At 42.5% G+C, this 17,671-nt stretch overlaps 5 protein-coding genes across 5 annotated transcripts in view; 2 read left to right on the top strand and 3 right to left on the bottom strand.

Moving 5' to 3' along the window:
* LOC116883586 overlaps nt 1–17,671 on the bottom strand; it is a 48,379-nt gene that overhangs the window by 30,261 nt on the left and 447 nt on the right. The window lies entirely within an intron of this gene.
* LOC116883898 lies at nt 3,430–12,090 on the bottom strand. Its single transcript, XM_032885166.1, has 4 exons — nt 11,301–12,090; nt 10,338–10,368; nt 5,346–5,612; nt 3,430–4,062 (listed from the first exon to the last, which is right to left on the bottom strand). The coding sequence occupies exons 1-4, from the start codon at nt 11,706–11,708 to the stop codon at nt 3,641–3,643; spliced, it is 1,128 nt and encodes a 375-aa protein (XP_032741057.1). The 5' UTR covers nt 11,709–12,090; the 3' UTR covers nt 3,430–3,640.
* LOC116883571 (histone H2B type 1-C/E/F/G/I) lies at nt 5,164–5,568 on the top strand. Its single transcript, XM_032884753.1, has one exon. It carries the CDS (start codon nt 5,188–5,190, stop codon nt 5,566–5,568), a length of 381 nt encoding a protein of 126 aa, XP_032740644.1. The 5' UTR covers nt 5,164–5,187.
* LOC116883565 (histone H2A type 1-F) lies at nt 12,800–13,605 on the bottom strand. Its single transcript, XM_032884746.1, has one exon. It carries the CDS (start codon nt 13,603–13,605, stop codon nt 13,213–13,215), a length of 393 nt encoding a protein of 130 aa, XP_032740637.1. The 3' UTR covers nt 12,800–13,212.
* On the top strand, nt 13,881–14,328 carry LOC116883570 (histone H2B type 1-C/E/F/G/I). Its single transcript, XM_032884752.1, has one exon. The coding sequence runs from the start codon at nt 13,900–13,902 to the stop codon at nt 14,278–14,280; it is 381 nt and encodes a 126-aa protein (XP_032740643.1). The 5' UTR covers nt 13,881–13,899; the 3' UTR covers nt 14,281–14,328.

The raw sequence follows: 17,671 nt of genomic DNA, 5'->3' as shown, positions 1-17,671 counted from the left end.
GGTAGAGCATTTGCCTATGCGCAAAGCCCTAGGTTGGTCCCCAGCTCAAAAAAAAAAAAAAAAAAAAAAAGAAAAGAAAAAATACCCATGTAGTTACATAGAAAACCTTAGCTTTGAAGAAAAACACTTTTTAAGTCCTTTCAGCCTAGTAGACTTTAAATATAATCTGTGAACAATTCACCATCTAATCAGACTGACTAGAAAGAGCTTTCTCTGAGAAAATCTCAGCTTCAATTCTAAGCAGCAAGCTGACCCCCAAAGCCCTTGCTCTCTGTCTGAAGCTTTTGTCTATGAGTCCACATTCTAGACATAACATCCACTTTTATGTTTGATAACATCAATATTCTTATTTATAAATTCTGTACAGTGTGATGAAACTCAGTTTATTCCCCATGAGCCTGAACAAGGGGACGGTATAAGAAGAAAATCTGAAAGGATTAAGTATACTTAGTTTACTCTGGGTCTAATAAGTCAAACAGGTCAAGCAGACAACTATTAAAGATGAAATGATGGTCGCTGTCATCTGTTCTGGGTGTCAGTGTCTTAAGGGTCTGGCATCTATGTGTTTGAACTTGGTAAGCAGCAACTTTGACACTTCTAGGTCATTTCTACATTTGGCATAAAATTAATGATACTGTTAGATGCTAAGGTTTATTTAGTATGACAAGCATTAGTTTACAATGGTACCTAACTCAAAAGCAAGTAGCAAATTGGCTCTCAGGCCAAGCTTGCAGCTTGCAGTTTGTTCATTGCTTGGCGTGTTTTTTTTTTTGGTTTTTTTTTTTTTTGGGGGGTGTTGTTGTTGTTCCTGTTAATTTTTATTTTAATGTACTCAGCCAAAACAGCAAATAATTGTTTTTTGTTAAAAAGCAAAACAACAGAATACTTTTTAATGATACACAATCAAGGTCTCTGCCTGCCTGCTGCAAATCTGTTATTAGCTACAAAAGGCAATTCCATTTTAGCCAATTACACATCGGTATTACATTGTTACATGATACTTTATTTACTACACACAAATAATAAAACCTAGCTATTCCTCACCATAACATCTAACTTAATCCTGTTATCATTTATATGCTCTACACTTGTTTATAATAAATTCTCCTTGTTCAATACTGCCGGGCCTGCTTGCCACCCTTACATACCTGTTCTCCCTCTCTATAGTATATAGTACAGTATAGTATAGTATGGTATAGTATAGCATAGTATAGCACAGTACAGTATTGTTTGCTGACCCTTGTTATATCTTAATCTGGCATCTTTGCTGACCTTTGCTAATGTTGTCTGAAATGCCGTTTATAGATCCACCCACTCCAGCTCATTGCAAACTCAAGACCCAGGGCAATGCCTTGGAGCAGCAAATGATGAAGCTTCTAACGTCTCCCAAAGGTAGACCTTTTATACTTATGCGCTCAAAGGATCTCTCTCTCTCTCTCTCTCCCTCTCTCTCTCTCTCCCTCCCCCTCTCTCTCTCTTTCTCTATCTCTCTCTTTCTCTCCCACCTCTCTCCTCCCTCATTATTGCTCTAAAGAGTTTCTAACACACAATTTTGTCACCCTTTTAAGATGCCTCAAATTTTTTAATAAAAACAATGAATAAATTCAAATATGTAAATGTATCATCTACCATCTAACTACTGAAAAGGGGTGCACGCACATGCTCCCATGTGTGACTTACTGGTCTAAATCATTTGAAAGTAAATCTCAGACAGTCGTCATGAAACTTTGCCCCTGAATACTTGAACATGAACCTCCCAAGAATAAGGGAATTTTCCCTATAATCTTCACAGATGACTGAAAACAAAATAAGACAAAAAAAAATTACATGCTATCCAATTCACATCTCTTTTCTCTGTTAAAATCTTACTATTCTTTAGAGCCAGAATCCAATTAACTATTTGATCTGGTTACTATATTGTTTAAGTCTGTTTTAAACTTGAACTATTTGCCACACAGATACTATTTCTCTCTCAAGGTCTCTCTCAACTGGCCATTTTGTTAAAGTTCACCTTGAACTGATTCCTGTTTCCACCTCCCAACTTCTAGAATTATAGACATATACCACCATGAATGATCCCAATATACATGGCTGAAGAAGTAAGCTAGTATAACTCTCTGCCAACTGAGCTAGAACCCTAACCTCACTTCTTTTAATGACAAGATTTTTTTAAAGAAACAAGTGTCACATAGAACATTTCATGTCCTGGATACTAGTATCTGTTCCTCTTAAGCTGATATTTAACAGGTTTCTTTATTTACAGTAAATTATCAGATTGAAAACGGTGAGGATCAATATTTTTCTTGTTTCTTTGTAAACTGTTTTTTCTCTGTAGCTCTGGCTGGCCTTGAACTAAACCCATAGACTATGCTGGCCTAGAACTAAGATTTGCTTGCCTCTCTCTCTCTGCCTCTGCTACCCAAATGCTGGGCCTAAAGCTGAGTGCCACCAAACTGGACAAGGTTATATTTCTAATAAAGTGACGTTAGGTTACCATCTGAACAAAACGTAAGAAAGTTATATTTGACAGTCTCAATAGCAAAGACTGGGAGTACTTAATATACGCAAGTATAGTTAGTACCCTAAAGACATCCCAATGCATAGGAAGTCTAAGGAACATCACTATGGAATGAAACAAGGCTGCTCAAGTAAGACGCTGTTAGCAAAAACAAAACAAAACTTTAAAAAGGGTTAAATGATTAACTACCTCTAATTGTTGATAAAGTAGATGTAAGCAGAAACACTAACAAAACCCTCATTTCTTTAACAAGTCACCCTTAGGTCACACTAGAAGTGAGGTGTAAATTCTTAAAAGTGCGCAGCCCTGAAAAGACCCTTTTTGCAGATACTGGCCTCAAAACCTACAGCTCATCTCCAGAGCTTGGACCACTTCCATGACTTTGACAATCTGGTATGCTCTCCAGAAACTCACCCTGTTCATCTCCTAGTACGAAGGACCTTAGTTATGAGCTTAGTGATACACTGGATGTTGTCTCATCTCCCTTGCCCAGGCCTTTCCCGCCCTAGCCCAGACCAGACCTGTAGTACAAAAGGAAAACTTACTATGCTGTTACTTAGGACTAACCCCTCGGATAATAACTTTGCTGACCTTATTCAAAACAGGCAATAAAATGAGGAAAAGCACTCTCTCCCTCTTGTCCACGGATGAAAGGAACTAAGTTTAGGCACATCATGTGAAAAAACCCTTGGATTATAGGCCTGTTTACGAATCTGTAAATGCAGCTACTCTGATTACTTGCAGTACTTAGCCTTACTTAAAGACAGATGTTGGCAGATTATCTTGTAACAGTGGAAACAGCTGACTCAGCTTCGTAAAACAGAGTTGCTTAGAGGCTTGGAGACTTGGTACAAGCTCGTTAAGCCTCAATCTATAAAACAGACAACTAGAGCAGAGCAAGACAACACAGGGACGGGGAAAAGTAAAGTTCTAATAAGGAACATTACACTTTAGCACAAGGATAGATACAAGTTGTGTATGGAAAAGGGACTATTAAATGGAGATGGCAGGGATTATTAACCACCTTTAGTCATGGTGTCAAAGTTATGGAACAGCACTTTTCATAGAAATGTGTGGGTGGCTCTGAAAAGAGCCTTTGGGTTTGTGGCTTTTCGTACAAAATTAAGCTCTCTCCCCACGAATACGGCGAGCCAGCTGGATGTCCTTGGGCATGATGGTCACACGCTTGGCGTGGATGGCGCATAGGTTGGTGTCCTCAAACAGACCCACAAGGTAGGCCTCGCTCGCTTCCTGCAGAGCCATGACGGCCGAGCTCTGGAAGCGAAGGTCGGTCTTGAAGTCCTGAGCGATCTCGCGCACCAGGCGCTGGAACGGCAGCTTGCGGATCAGCAGCTCGGTGGACTTCTGGTAGCGCCGGATCTCGCGCAGAGCCACGGTGCCCGGACGGTAGCGGTGGGGCTTCTTCACGCCGCCGGTGGCCGGGGCGCTTTTACGGGCGGCCTTAGTGGCCAGCTGCTTGCGCGGGGCCTTGCCGCCGGTGGACTTGCGAGCGGTTTGCTTAGTACGAGCCATAGCAGCAAAAAGATAAGTAACGTGAAAGGAAGGGTTGTGGGATTGTATTTATAGAGGCTAGACATTCCTGATTGGTTGAAATCTTCAAATGCCTCCTATACGGAAGTACTCTGTAATTGGATAACAGCTCTCAACTTTAAATTTGTGACCAATAGAAATCTACTTTATTATCCCGCTCACTGTTTTTTGTTAAATATAGCTTTCTCGCGACATTGTTGCCCTTAAGTACTTTAATTGTTACATTTTGCTTTAGAAAACTTAATAAGAGATACTATGTAGATTTCGGCGATTCCAGAGTGGTTCCAAGTGTTACTTGTTGAATTTGGTTACCCGAACTGAGTTTTTTCTTTTTCCTTAAATTATATTTGAGATGAAAGGGAGCAGTTTACTGTCCGGATCAAAATGAAATCGAACAAGCACGCACAACTTTATATAACTTTTAATGAGTTCATGAGTTTTACAAATGTCTTAGCATGAGTAAACCTAGTTATCTTCAGAAAAACATTAGCATGATTTCTAGTAAATTTATACAAGGCTCATTTAAATTGCATTATTGTCGCAGCGCGTCAGTACCTGTGAGGATTCTTGGGCCAAATGAAAAGCATGTCCACTTTAAACCGGACTGTACAATAATTCCAGAAGTTCTCACTATTGTATGTGATGTCTTCCATATGAATTCTTCATAGACTACAGGAAATCACCCTTACATGAATCTAGAATTTACATATGAATTTTATGTTTAGGGGGACAGAATTTATTGATACTACTGACAAAATAACTTTTAAAAGTAAAAACTTTTCCTTTAGCACAGTATCCACATGTCAACTTTTTCCTAAAAAAATTTTATTTCGTCCAGTTTTCAGAATGTGACGCCCTTACCTAAACTTAGCCAATCAAAAGAAAGAAAGATGAGACTTCATTTGAATAGATCCTCTGTAACTTCGGTCCGCCTCTCCTTCATGATATACATCCAATTAACCGGTGAGCGAATGTGCTTCCTTTCATTGGACAGTTAGTGCATGACGTCTGCAGACTCTCTGACAAGAACAGCCACAGCTTTGTTTAAATAGCAGGAAGAACCGGAGAACTCCCAACAACTCTTTCTGTTCCTTCTTGGTGTTCACACACTGTAGACGATGCCTGAGCCCGCCAAGTCCGCTCCCGCCCCGAAGAAGGGCTCCAAGAAGGCTGTGACCAAGGCCCAGAAAAAGGATGGCAAGAAGCGCAAGCGCAGCCGCAAGGAGAGCTACTCGGTATACGTGTACAAGGTGCTGAAGCAAGTGCACCCGGATACCGGCATCTCTTCTAAGGCCATGGGCATCATGAACTCGTTCGTGAACGACATCTTCGAGCGCATCGCGGGCGAGGCGTCGCGCCTGGCGCATTACAACAAGCGCTCGACCATCACGTCCCGGGAGATCCAGACGGCCGTGCGCCTGCTGCTGCCGGGGGAGCTGGCCAAGCACGCTGTGTCCGAGGGCACCAAGGCCGTCACCAAGTACACCAGCTCCAAGTGAGCCCACAGAGCTCACAACAGATCCAAAGGCTCTTTTCAGAGCCACTAAGATTTCAAAATTGAAGCTTTAATACTGATTTATTATTCAGAGGGGTATAGCTGACTTTATCTGCGTGATTATGTGTACAATTCTTAAAAGGTTAAGTTAATCACAGAGGAGACATTTCCCGTCACCAGTGTATTCTGTGTGGTCTAGTTAAATATGTTTTGAACTAAGCACAAGGATCCTAAGAACCCTGTCATACCTGGGTCCGGGATTTGAGTCTCAAGACCAAACACCCAGTGGTTCAGTTACCCAGTACAAAGGAAGTCTATGATTTGCCAATAACCTTTAGTGAAGTGTCTAACTGAAACTCCAAATAGCCTGGGTATGGTGTTTTTGTTTAGGGATTAAGTGAGTAAAACTCAGAACAGGAGAATCATGAACCAGATTTTAGGACCACTTTTAAAAGCTGTGTAAGTGCATGCAACTTGCACTTATTTTTGTTTATGTAAATATCTTTACTGAGGTTTAAGTGTACATGCCATGTGGCTTCATTTTGGGATGACCAGACAACATGTTTCATAAGATGTATATGATAATCAAGATTTATAAATTCCTAAGGTCCACTCATTTTCACTGTTTGTCTAGCTTGTTTGCCTTTTAAGTTTTAGCCATTTGTATAATGAACTAAGAAATACAAAAAGACTACAATGGCCTACAGTGGCGCACTATAAAAGAATTAGTAAAATTGTAATTCCCTCTGTGGGCTGTATGATTAAAGGTTTTATTTTGATACTGGAAGAGCGTCAATACTAAATTGTGATTTTTTATTTATTTATTTTTTTTTGAATAAACCTAAAGTCTTGCTTTTATGAAATCTGCTAAATCATTGTAAACTCTTAAGGATAAGATGGTACGAAGTAACTTAGAATTGATCAAAGATTTTAATGTGTTCAGAACTATACTTGCTAAGTACTAATGCAATTAATTACAGGAATAGCTTTATTTAGCCTCCTGTGTTTGTTTTCAAAGTTAAGCCTAAAATAAGTAACTAAAAGCAAGCAAAGTTTGACTATTTAGATACACTTCATATAGGTACTCTTCAAAAACTTCAAAGATGTCTAGAATATAGCATTTAAGGGTTTTTAATAAAAAATGCCTTTCATGATAGACACATCAGTTCCTGGCAGTACCCCTAATCAACTCCAAAGATAATGGATACGGAAGAATTTCTATCTGTAGCTTGTTTTAAATGTGGCAAAGCTGGCCAATGAGCAAAACCTAACATGTACATCAACTCCTGACAGTACACTGTCCAAACTGTGGACAAACAGGACACTGGGGAATTGATTGCTTCAATCTGCTAGGCAACAGGAAAGTCCATTGGATCTTCTGGGTCAAAACTCTTGCTGCTCTTCACCTACCACAAAGGAACCTAGGGTTTCAGGTATCAGATAGGTCTCTGTTATTTTTAATAAACTCGGAAGCTGTTTGATCTGTACTTCTGGTTCACTCCTCTGGGGTCTCTGATGGGGCTGACACTAGCTATACTAGTGAAAACTTTGTCAGTGTAGCAGCAGCAACCAATGATTCAGCTGCCTTCTCCATTCTCTCCACGTGTAACAATCAGGCCTCGGGCCTCACTCCCCTAGAGCTGCTACTATCTCTGTCTAGATACAGTTTACCCTGTTACCAGACTGAGAAAAAAGATAAACTCACAAAACAGATTTCATTTAAAGGAACCCACTTCTCAGGGGCTACTTCCAGTAAACCTGTGGCTTGTGGTAAATAATTGCATAGGAAAAATGTGTAAAGTTTATGTAAGATCTGAGGATATGAAAGCTTACTTTGGGAGAGTCTAAGAAAGTGTTTTAGGGTCTAAGGTGGTGTTTTAAGGTATGTACATTCAAGCTATAACTTGTTAGTAAATGCAAGTTATAAAGGTTGAAACTTAAATGGTGATAAAGAAAGTGATTTAAGGTATATAAATATACTGAAAAATGCTTTAGATTTCTTTGCCTCACTAGGCTACTAAAAGACTTCAAAAATTCAGTTTTAACATTAGTCAGTGAAATTCTGATAAACTATTCTAGTCTAGCTATGGCAAAGCACTAGTCACAAGCTCAAAGTTTAAATTTCCCTTGGTTGTCTTCTAAGTATAGACTTAAAGTTACTTGCTCTAAAAATGTCTCTGATTTGTATACTCTTCTGGAGAGAGGGAAGAAGTTGCACTTTCACAGTCTGTATTCATCCTGAAATAAAGAGCAAGTGAGCTTTTCTTCCCTCTGCTCAAATAAAGGGTCTCTCCCTGAGCTCTCCTTAAATCTCCCACTGTGACGCAAAGATGTGAGTTTACTTCCTTTTCTACAATGTGGGTTTCAGCACAGATTACAAACAGTGATAATGCTAGCATGTCTAAGACTTATCTCTTTGTAAACCCTTTAAGATCTAGGGAATCAACTTGAATCCGCCTTTCATGAGTCAAATGGACTCCAGATAAGTACCCCATCAGTCAACAGTTTAAGATCCCCCACCTTTTGCCTATTTCTGAGGGTGGGTTCCTTCTCCACTTCCCTGGTCTTGGGACTCCCCTCATCCAACTACCAGGACCCTGAGCCTAAAAGTTTCAAATGTACACCTAAGGACAAAAAAGGTTTTGCCCTGGATTTCTTAGCTTTATCTTCTACTCCATAGACACAGATATAGATATGTTTCAGTATCCTACGAAGCTCTGGTGTTGCCTCAAAATCTGCGTCCTGAACAGCTTTAAAGCGGCTATCCCTAGATGGTTCAGTCTGTTTCAAATAGGCCTGTACATTCTTAGCTTCAGAGGTCCCACCGAGCCTGGACAGTGAGTGAAACAACCAGCTCTCCTAGCAGGTGGCCAGCATCCTGGTTTTCTTGAGTCCGCAAAGGTGTTGTTGCCCCCAGACAGCAGAAAGCAGTCTAAAGAATGCAATCCCATCTTCCTACTTCACCATCATCCCTCCCTAGTTCCTCACTTTTACAATAAACAAAAAGGGAAAAGAATGACCAGGCATTCCCACTGGCCTTCCCTTGCGGACCTAGGAGCACCTTAATTCATCACCTGCCACTGCCAGGTATGCCAGGTGTGCTAGGTATTGTGGATAAAAGGGCCACCAACCACCCCATCTCTCTGTCATCTTGTGTGTGATTCTTTGATCTCTATTCTCACCACTCCCACCCCCGCCCCCACCCCGTTCCCATCTGTCTGCCTCTAGCTCTCCCTCTTGTCCCCACGCTGAGTCTGCCTTTTACTCTCTCCTCCCCCAATAAATCTCTTACACTAAATCTGTTACATGGTATTATTTCTCATGGGCACACCTTGGCAGGGCCTGAAAGATAGAGTTTTAAATTAGCTCAAAGCTCAGCTACAGGATCTGACTCAGGAAGACAGATTGTTAAGAATGCAGGAGAACTGGTTCAGAGACACTGACCCTCCCGCTTACCACTGGACTGAGTAAACGAGTAATGGGTTTTGTTCTGCCCCTGTGATGTTTGTTCAAGTCCCCTTTGTGCCCTCCAGCCATTGTGTCCTGCAGAGAGTACTCCAGGAAACCGACTGGCCAAGCCTAACCAGATGTGTTTCAGATGCAGATGCCTCATCAACTCTGACAAACTTTTACCCTAAAGGACAATCAGGATCTGTACTCAGGAGAATGCTTGACCTTTCCCCTCATTTAAACCCTAGAGTCTTAACAATCCTGTGACTTTGAGAGTGTCCCCTTGTGACATTTTTGGTATTTCCTTTTGACATCCCCCCATCTCCTGGAGCTTGTGACTTCTTCCTTTAAACAGCCCTTCTCCCAGCCACTCGGGGTCGACACCTCAGTCTCCTGCGTGGGATACGTGTTGGCCCGGAGATCTCCGTAATAGATCTCCGTAATAACCTCGCCTTTGCGTATTACATCCAAAATGGTCTCTCTGTGTCTGGGGTCCGAGATTTCCCAAGACTTGAGTAAGTGTCTCTCTTCGGGGATCTTTCAGGCCCACTAAAGATACCTCAGCCCCCTCACTGTATTTTATCTTATCACTGTCAATGTCTTCAAAAGCCAAAAGCAATAAATGTTGCAGCAAGTCACCTGTGGTTTTTCAACAAAGCACATTTTATGTGTACAAATACTTTTGGCATCTGCATCATCCAGGGTGTCACTACCAGTCATGGCTTGATAAGCTAACTGGAGATCAGGGAAGATATTAAGATTCTGGATCTACAGCATGTCGTCGTGCTACACATCTTTAATCCCATCATTTGGTGACCAGAGCAAAATGAATCTCTGAGTTCCAGGCCAGCCTGGTCACACATCATTAATCCCATCAAGCAGTGCTACACAGACAGACTGTAGATAGATAGATAGATAGATAGATAGATAGATAGATAGATAGATAGATAGATAGATACATACATACATACATACATACACACACACACACATGTAGATACATACATAGGTACATAGATGCATAAATACACAGATACATAATATAAATCCTGAATCTATGATGTGGAAAATTTCTCACTGAATTTCCCACTAGTCCAGTTCCTAGTGAAATACAGAGCGACACTCAGTTGTTCGTTCATTTATTAAGTCTATTAAGTATTAAAAAACAAAAACAAAAATGCTTTTGTGGGAAAGTAGCAGATCATCATTTGCTCTTTAAAAAGAGTGGATTCTGAAGATTACTGAACACTTGTGGAACGAATTGAGAAGGCTCTGTAGAGTGGAGAAAAGTGAAAGTGTAGAAAGGAGACAAGTGAATGTTACCAGCTTTATCTTCACCGCTCTCCATGGAATCCTGTTCAGAGAAAAGAGGCACTTTCACCCTCCAGATATGAAACTGTTTTCCATCATACACTGTCACTGGCATAGTTCCTTAAAGACCAGCATTCAAATTTCCATAACATACTAGATGATCATAATGACCTAGGACAAATCCAGTGCCCAAGTGGTTGTTGTCTTCTCAAAGTAATGATTATTAAATCAGCTGAAACAAGTAATTAAAAAACACTTAGATTCAGAATCTCAAAAATAAAAAAACCCAAGAGGGCAAGACATATACACCTTAATCCCAGTACACTGTGGGAGAAAAGGGCAGAACTCACAGATATAGAACATCCTGCTCTACAAAGCTAGTTGCAGGCCAGCCTAGTCCGTTTTTAAAAGGGGAGAAGGGGGAGGGGGATTAAAATCCCTAAATTACCACTTGAGGTGTGGGAAACCACTTTTTTTTTATTTTGTTTTTTGCAGTTACATTACTAGTCCTTTCCCTCGGAAATGGTTCACAATTACAAAGCGTACACATCTACTAAAAAATCCTATCTCACCTTCCGTAAATGCTTAACTGTAACCATGCACCAAGGCTTTATATATCCGGGTCTTTAGGTGGATAACTTACTCTAAATAGATGTACAACTTCCATGTAAGAGGGATGTCAGAAAAAGGAATCCAGAGGGAAGCCCCAGCATTAAACAGAATCCTTGCACACCGCATACAGAAATGCAGCCTGATTATACAGGGAATCTTGTAGCTCACATCCTAACACTATACTTATCCAAATACTTGCATGCTTGTGATAAATCTGTTAAAGACGTAGAAGTTGAAATTCCTTAGTTGATATATTAAAACCCACTAGTTAGGAAAGAACGCTTCAGCTCTTTCTTTGGAAGATTAGTGGCTCTAAAAAGAGCCTTTTAAAGTGGTTGGTTGCGTGGATCACAGAACTCCTCATGCCCTCTCGCCACGAATGCGGCGGGCCAGCTGGATGTCCTTGGGCATGATGGTCACACGCTTGGCGTGGATGGCGCACAGGTTGGTGTCCTCAAACAGACCCACAAGGTAGGCCTCACAGGCCTCCTGCAGGGCCATGACGGCCGAACTCTGGAAGCGCAGGTCCGTCTTGAAGTCCTGAGCGATCTCGCGCACCAGGCGCTGGAACGGCAGCTTGCGGATCAGCAGTTCGGTCGACTTCTGGTAGCGCCGGATCTCACGCAACGCTACGGTACCCGGACGGTAACGATGGGGCTTCTTCACGCCACCGGTGGCCGGGGCACTTTTACGAGCAGCCTTGGTGGCCAGCTGCTTGCGCGGAGCCTTGCCGCCGGTGGACTTGCGAGCGGTCTGCTTAGTACGGGCCATGGTAGGAACAGAAAGATGAAAAGCAGCGAAAGGGTTGCCCTTAAGTACGCTTGCATTTGCGCACGCGCGATACTCGTACCCCTCCTCCCCAAAGAGGCATCCTTATAGGCTGGTCTACTTTTGAAAAATCACGCGCAGTAGTACTATTGGCTGAGGAGTTCAGGTGGTGATTGGTTAATTCTTGTACACTGATAAAACAGATTGGTACATTTTAATGTTTTAATCTGGCACAGCTGAACGTTAAGTTTATGTCTACACCTGTATCTTGTATTGAGCCGCTTAAAAAACAGAGGCAAAGAAATCTTGACATTGAAATGTCATGACCCTAGATATCCCAGAAACCACTCTGAAAAGTATGTTCTTGGGCTGGAGAAATGGCTCAGTGGTTAAGAGCCCCAACTGCTCTTCCAGAGGTCCTGAGTTCAATTCCTAGCAACCACATGGTGGCTCACGACCATCTGTAAAGAGATCTGATGCCCTCTTCTGGTCTATATGAAAACAGCTACAGTGTACTTATATAGAATAAATGAATAAATCTTTAAAAAAAAAAAAAAAAAAAAGGTAGCATTGAATATCCTAGTAAGAGCACCAGTGGAAGGGGAAGCCCTGGGTCCTGCTAAGATTGAACCCCCAGTGAACTAGACTGTTGGGGGGAGGGCGGCAATGGGGGGAGGAGGGGAGGGGAACACCCATAAAGAAGGGGAGGGGGAGGGGTTAGGGGGATGTTGGCCCGTAAACCAGGAAAGGGAATAACACTCGAAATGTAAATAAGAAATACTCAAGTTAATAATTTAAAAAAGTATGTTCTCTATCCTCCTTGGGTTTTATTTTTCGCTTCTGGTGCCGGGAGAGAAAAGTGATAGGTTATTTCTCAGCTGAAGTGAGCCAGATTAGAACACGTGGAAGGCAGGTTTGTTGGGAAACTGCTGTTGGTTGATTTCCCCAAAGTCTGAGACCAGTCAAATCAAAGAGTGGCAGGGAACCAGGAACAGTATGGGCCAGGTCTGCTTTGATATGTAAAATATGCACTTGGGTACTTTGTCAAGGACTCAGAAACCAAGCAATATTCTTGCTCCACAGGTGACTGAAATGACAAAGCCAGCAGCCATATAACCGGAACTACACGTCCACTAGCCTCTGAACGCTGTTGCATTGTAAAGGCTTACCCAGCAATTCCTGTATAACGCTATGTACTTTCTCCCAATCCCAGACGTTAAGTCTGCTGCTACTGAGAAATACTAGGTAAAGTACTGCAAGAACGGACTATAAAAATAAAAACCTGCCATGTTTCTGCGATACCCAATAATTTCTCTGCGGGAACCACAAACCAGCTAAAGATTTAGCCCAACCAGCAAACAGAATTAGTTTGATGCTTCTAAGATTGATATGGGCTTGCAACAAAGTAGGTAAAACCAGGGTTTGGTTACCAACTCTTACATGAACAAGTGGTGGCTCTGAAAAGAGCCTTTGGTCTTTCAAAGATAAAAACGCTTCGCTCACTGGTTTACTTTCCCTTAGGCTTGTGGTGGCTCTCGGTCTTCTTGGGCAGCAGCACGGCCTGGATGTTGGGCAGAACGCCGCCCTGCGCGATGGTCACGCGGCCCAGCAGCTTGTTGAGCTCCTCATCGTTGCGGATGGCCAGCTGCAGGTGGCGCGGGATGATGCGCGTCTTCTTGTTATCCCTCGCCGCATTGCCCGCCAGCTCCAGAATTTCGGCCGTCAGGTACTCCAGGACGGCCGCCAGGTACACCGGGGCGCCGGCGCCCACACGCTCCGAGTAGTTTCCCTTGCGCAGCAGACGGTGAACGCGGCCCACGGGGAACTGCAGGCCGGCCCGGGAGGAGCGGGTCTTGGCCTTGGCGCGAGCCTTGCCGCCCTGCTTGCCGCGGCCAGACATTTCACCTCTTTAAAAGAAATATTAGGTGTAAAGTGAAGCAGCCACAGCTATAAACTTATACTCAACTCCTGGCGCGAAAAACGGAGTGATTTTATTGGCTACTCATACAGCTTTTTTTAACCTAAGCCAATAGTATCGTAGTTTGAAAGATACATATTTTGATTGGACAGTTCGTGCATGACGTCTGCAGACTCTCTGACAAGAACAGCCACAGCTTTGTTTAAATAGCAGGAAGAACCGGAGAACTCCCAACAACTCTTTCTGTTCCTTCTTGGTGTTCACACACTGTAGACGATGCCTGAGCCCGCCAAGTCCGCTCCCGCCCCGAAGAAGGGCTCCAAGAAGGCTGTGACCAAGGCCCAGAAAAAGGATGGCAAGAAGCGCAAGCGCAGCCGCAAGGAGAGCTACTCGGTATACGTGTACAAGGTGCTGAAGCAAGTGCACCCGGATACCGGCATCTCTTCTAAGGCCATGGGCATCATGAACTCGTTCGTGAACGACATCTTCGAGCGCATCGCGGGCGAGGCGTCGCGCCTGGCGCATTACAACAAGCGCTCGACCATCACGTCCCGGGAGATCCAGACGGCCGTGCGCCTGCTGCTGCCCGGGGAGCTGGCCAAGCACGCGGTGTCCGAGGGCACCAAGGCGGTCACCAAGTACACCAGCTCCAAGTGAGCCCACAGAGCTCACAACAGATCCAAAGGCTCTTTTCAGAGCCACTAAGATTTCAAAATTAGAGCTTTAATACTGTCTGCCTTAGTAACTACTGGCAAATAAGCCCTCACAAGATGTAGGACTATTTTAAGGTTCATTTACCAGCGTATGGAATACACAATGTTTCATCACCAGTGTTTCTGCGTGGGCTATTTAATGGTTTGAATTCCACCTTTAAGTGGAATGTGCTTAATAAAACAAACTCCAAACAAAAGGCTATTTTCAAAGCCTCCTAGATACGTCAATAGGTCTGGTAACCTTGATTATGAAACTGAGGTGAGACAAAGAATACTTGAATACTCTATCAGGTTCCCTCCACTTCTAGCACTTAATGAAATATGACTACAATATAAAGACTTGAAAGCATGATATGTATCCCATATCAGAATATAAGTTGTCAGGGACTTGAAGCACAATAAATTTCTCTTGCTGTCACTGTCAGGCCTCAACTATTTATTGATTTCGGGAATTTTATGCAGTATATCTTCTATTTAGGATTAGGAAATGCTCCCAGGTGGAATAATTTAGAACTTGTGTGTTCAGTATAATGGTTAACAGTTGAGGAAGGCAGTCTGAGTCTCAGGGAAGTCTCTATAATCTATGACTTTAATGAGGCTCTGGACTGGCAGTTTGGCTAATCCTCTGTGTCAGAGTTCTTCAACCGGTCCTGTGAACACAGTTCAACTTCCTCTCATGTTTAGAGACTTTCTAGATCCTCTACCTCTGTAAGTGTTTCCCCTCAGCCTCCACTGAAGCCATGTAAGGCCTTTACAGGACTCCGCTGACTTAACTAGATCTAACAAATTAATTAGGAAAAGACTAAATAAAAGGAAAAACTTGCTCCTGTGTAAGACACTAGCATTCGGGTAGCATTCAGCCTAGCATTTGGGTAAATGTATTTAAAAATGTACAGAGTACTGTTGGCTTTAATTTTAATACTTTTTCTTTGAAAAGTTATTTTTAAATATGTGCATGTCTTTCTGTATGTATGGATCTCCTGGAACTGGAGTTACATGAGGTTGTGAACCACCCAACTAGGCAGTGAGCACTGAATTCTGGTGCTCTACAAAAGCAGTACTCTCTTAACTACCACCAAGGCACCTCTAGCTCCAACTTTCAATATTTTTAATATTTCTCGTAGCCCCATTTGTGGTCAAATAAAAATTAAAATTGTTTAAGGGTAGATCTTAAACCTACAAAACCATACACAGAACCTACTTTCCACAGCCCAGACCACTGATCCAAACCAATGTCATCTGCAAACTGAATTGTTGTAGCAACCTCCTTACTAGTTTTCCTTGACACTAGTTTCCATCAAACATCTATATTTATTGTTTTTAAATTTAACTCTTGCCTATTCACAGCTCAAACCCCTGCAATAGTTCTCACCTCACCCACCTCAATGAGAGCAAACTCCAACAAAATGAACAAAGAACCCCTCATTCATTCATTAAGAGCACTGTCTGCTTTTCCAGAGCACCCGGGAACCATTCCCAGCACACACACATGGTGGTGGCATACTACTGCCTTAAAGCCCAGTTTCAGGGGATCCAGCACCATCTTTCTAGCTCTCTTGGGCACATGGTGCACAAACACCCATACATATACATTTAACGTATACATACCTATAAATTCCAGAACACAGAATAATACCTGACTGTACGCGAAGGGTCTGAAGGTACCTGGAAGAGAATGGGGGACAAGGGACTCGAAAAAGGATGCCAAGAGTCTGATCAAGGCAACAATTTTATTTTTCCCCAAAGCTGAATTTAAACCATAACATGGGTAACAGAGGAAGGGGGGAAATAAGAAACATTTATGCAGGCCAAGGACACAGTATTCCTGTGGTCAGGGAATCGGCTGATGTTGACAGGATGTCAGAAAAGTCACAGGTTTGTCATATCTATTAGTCAGCAGGATGTTGGTTTTAGCTTTATCATATCATTCATCCTGACCACCAGATTTGTATTAGTCTTCTGCAGCTGGATGGGGATTTTCCATGAACCTAGTCATACTTATTTTAACATCAACAATGGAGGGCTTCAAGGGCATCGCTCCCAACACCTGACATGTGTCCTGTTCAGTTTATTTTTTTTCAAGCCTCAAATTTTTTTCTCCCTCAAACAAGTTCTTGTCCTCCAATAATGTATGATTCCCAGCACTCAGGAAGCAAAGGTAGGGGATCTAAGTTTGAGTCCAGCCTGGTCAACAGAGTGAGTTCAAGGGCAGCCAGAGCTTCACAAAGAAATCCTGTCTCAAAAAAAAAGAAAAAAAAAAAAAAAAGAAAAGCCCAGCCAGAAGGCTGAACAAAGAGTAGAAGTGATTGCTGCAAAGCCAGTTAAGCTGAGTTGGATCCCTGGGTGGAAGGAGACCCAAATCCTTTAAGTCATCCACTCGCACACTAACACACACACACACACACACACACACACACACACACACACACACAGAGAGAGAGAGAGAGAGAGAGAGAGAGAGAGAGAGAGAGAGAGAGAGGGGAAATGAATGCTAAATAAATATCACAGTAACACCCTGAATTCTCTTGATTTCATAGAATAACCATACAATTGGATTGCTGCCTATGAAGAAAAGTATGTTTTTTATTGAGTTTTTCTTTTGCCTCTTTTGCCTTTTTTAAGGTATCAGGACATTTAGCCCCAAACTTTGCGGTGTACAGTACTTTCAAATCTTACCACTCCTAGCTGAAACCAAATTCCTGAAGATACAAACCTAAGACAACATTGAAAATGTCAAAACTGCCTATACTGTCTTAGATTTTAATTAGACATCCAACGTGGGGGTTGGGGATTTGGCTCAGTGGTAGAGCGCTTGCCTAGGAAGCACAAGGCCCTGGGTTCGGTCCCCAGCTCCGGAAAAAAACCAAAAAAAAAAAAAAAAAAAAGTTAGACATCCAACGTGGATGCCCTTCTACATGTGAACGAAGTTGAAAGATTCCCATAAAATTACATACTAAAACTACCAATGTTTTTATACTTTACATAATGCCCAACTTTAATAAGCATTCCTTCTTTAATAAGCAGACACCTGTCCTCCACCATGAGTACCAGAGAATCCCACACCGATTGGGTCTCCAGGACACGCAAGGCGACATTCTTTGAAGCCGGATATCCCCACTCTGCGCAGACGCGCCAAAGCACTGAAGGAACCAGCCACCGTCAGTGCTGTGCACTCACTACCGCCCCGTGCCTTTATCCCAGCTGTGCATCCGCTAGCTCTCGCGCTTTGTCCTTGCAACCCGCACCGCTTAAAGCCTGGAAGAATACCTTTAAAGGACGCTTTATCCTTCCAACTCCTTCTCGAATTTAAATAGAATTATCAACATAGATCATAA

Source organism: Rattus rattus, chromosome 14, assembly GCF_011064425.1.
Source record: "Rattus rattus isolate New Zealand chromosome 14, Rrattus_CSIRO_v1, whole genome shotgun sequence".
In the NCBI taxonomy this organism is placed as follows: Eukaryota; Metazoa; Chordata; class Mammalia; order Rodentia; family Muridae; genus Rattus; species Rattus rattus.
Note: the sequence above shows the minus strand (reverse complement) of the source record. Positions and strands in the feature narration are given on the sequence as shown.

Bases quoted from the DNA above. Each gene is read 5' to 3' on its own strand.
- LOC116883571 (XM_032884753.1), top strand. From the start codon at position 5,188: ATGCCTGAGCCCGCCAAGTCCGCTCCCGCCCCGAAGAAGGGCTCCAAG.
- LOC116883898 (XM_032885166.1), bottom strand. From the start codon at position 11,708: ATGGCCCGTACTAAGCAGACCGCTCGCAAGTCCACCGGCGGCAAGGCT. The intron at 5,613-10,337 runs GTAACATTCACT...TTGAAATCTTAG, and splicing joins GAGCGGTGAAGATAAAGCTG to TGGCTCTGAAAAGAGCCTTT. The intron at 4,063-5,345 runs GTATCCGGGTGC...ACGTTACTTATC, and splicing joins TGGCCTTAGAAGAGATGCCG to TTTTTGCTGCTATGGCTCGT.
- LOC116883565 (XM_032884746.1), bottom strand. From the start codon at position 13,605: ATGTCTGGCCGCGGCAAGCAGGGCGGCAAGGCTCGCGCCAAGGCCAAG.
- LOC116883570 (XM_032884752.1), top strand. From the start codon at position 13,900: ATGCCTGAGCCCGCCAAGTCCGCTCCCGCCCCGAAGAAGGGCTCCAAG.